This window comes from Trichechus manatus, unplaced genomic scaffold (genome assembly GCF_000243295.1).
Source record: "Trichechus manatus latirostris isolate Lorelei unplaced genomic scaffold, TriManLat1.0 scaffold00137, whole genome shotgun sequence".
NCBI lineage: Eukaryota > Metazoa > Chordata > Mammalia > Sirenia > Trichechidae > Trichechus > Trichechus manatus.
Window position 1 is genome coordinate 805,361 of NW_004444073.1, and position 1,872 is coordinate 807,232.

Here is a 1,872-nt window from a genome sequence, read left to right on the forward strand (position 1 = left end):
GATTGTGAGGATGGTGCAGAACCAAGCAGTATTTCGTTCTGTTGTACATATTGTTACTATGAGTCTGAACCAACTTGACAGCACCTAACAACAACAATAGTATTCTGTTGTATGGATATACGACATTGTATCTTTTCATTCATCAGTTGATGGACTTTTGGGTTTGTTTCCACTTTTTAGCAATTATAAATTATAATGCTATGAGTATCCTGTAGAAATTTTTTATTTGTGGACAAGTGTTTTTCATTCTCTTGGGTATATACCCAGGAGTGGAATTTCAAGGTCATGTGTCCTTAATAACCTTTTAAATTACTTTTTTTGTTTACTATTCTTGATGACATATTCCTATTATTTGGGGTTATACTTGCTTCCTCTGTGCTGAATGTTTTTTGGGACTTGATATAAAGTCAACACATCTGGGACCCAGTTGAAAATTCTTTACAGAAATAATTGAAAGTTACTCAAGTGAGGATAAAAGGAATCATAAGAACATTTATCATATAGCGTCTCTACAAGATTATATTTGTCTTTGTTGTTTTCTTTACCAAGTATCTGCTTGAAGATTTACGAAGACTTCTTTTTCTTTTCCAGAATCGCAATGAGATAAAAAATGGCAGTATTCTTCGATTAACCACATCTCCAGTAAGTTGATATTAGTTTATAGCTGTCTAACAAACTCTTTGCCCAATTACGCTGTATTTAATTATGGGATATTAACTTTTGAGACTGACTTTAGTGCCAAACAAAAGGTCTCTGGATTGTCTTCTCATGCAGATTCTTGGTTTGCGTGAGTGTCTCTCCTTAACACCTCCCATTACAGAAAAGGAAGATGTTGCTCCATGAGAAGAGCAGGTTAATTGATTGCAGAATCTGTAAGGTCAAGGTTTGGTTGTCATCTCAACAATTCTTATATTTTAGATCAGCTCACTCAGCTATACTGATTGATTTTACCCATCTGCCCACATGTCCACTCAAGCAAATTCAGACAACAAAGAAAGCAAACTAACTCAGACAGCCTATCACTTCTTCGCGAAGTGAGAGAAAGTATGAGAGAGAGTGTGTGTGGATATGAGAAAGAGAGTGTATGAGACAGAGAGAGAAAGGGAGAGAGAGAGAGGAGACAGAGTTTAAGCACTTTTTATAGCTCTGGTCAACTATAATGCCAATTCATAAAAATATGGTTTAAGAAACGTTTTGCTGCTTAAGCTCTTTCATTGACAGTAGATTCTAGAGAAAACACTGTAAAGTCTTCCAGTAAAAGCTGCTAAACAAAATGTGATAGTATATTTAGACTGCTATGGCTGACTGTCGTTTACCTCAATTCTTTTTAACTTGCTTGTAGATAATTTGGGTAGTAACATTAGCATATTTAAACGACATTATTTCACAGTGCATTTTATTGCTTTCCTTAAAAAAGTAGTCTACATAAAATACACCAAGTGTTACTATTTTTACTCTGCATATGTGATGAAAACTGTTTTTAACTATCATTTTTATTTTCCACTGAAGCCATGTGGTAGGCTAAAAATAAATTAAAAATTGGGAAAAGCATCTGGCTACAATTAAATTGCAGGTACTGTGACCACCACAAATTCTTCTTATTGAAAATTATGTTAGAGAGGCTTAAAAACTCCTAAACATTTTACCCAATAACATATTGAGCCTAACACAGTGATGAGCTCGATAGAAGGCATCCTTGGAGTGGCTAGACTGTCATGATGCCTCTTTTTTCGCTTAATGGAAATTATAATTTATACTTATTTTTCTGTGAGTATATGATGAGCTGAGATGTTTTTGTCCGACTTAGCATTGGCCTTCTTACTGTTGTCAGCATGAATTCCTGTTAATTTGACCTTTGGAGACTATTGTTTC

The 1,872-nt window shown here is 34.7% G+C and overlaps 1 protein-coding gene across 1 annotated transcript in view; it reads left to right on the top strand.

Annotated features, from left to right (window-relative positions):
- ELMO1 (engulfment and cell motility 1) overlaps positions 1 to 1,872 on the top strand; it is a 648,319-nt gene that overhangs the window by 208,773 nt on the left and 437,674 nt on the right. The window contains exon 6 of the mRNA XM_004385299.2: positions 592 to 642. Coding sequence (XP_004385356.1) covers positions 592 to 642 — 51 coding nt within the window. The remainder of the gene's footprint in view (positions 1 to 591; positions 643 to 1,872) is intronic.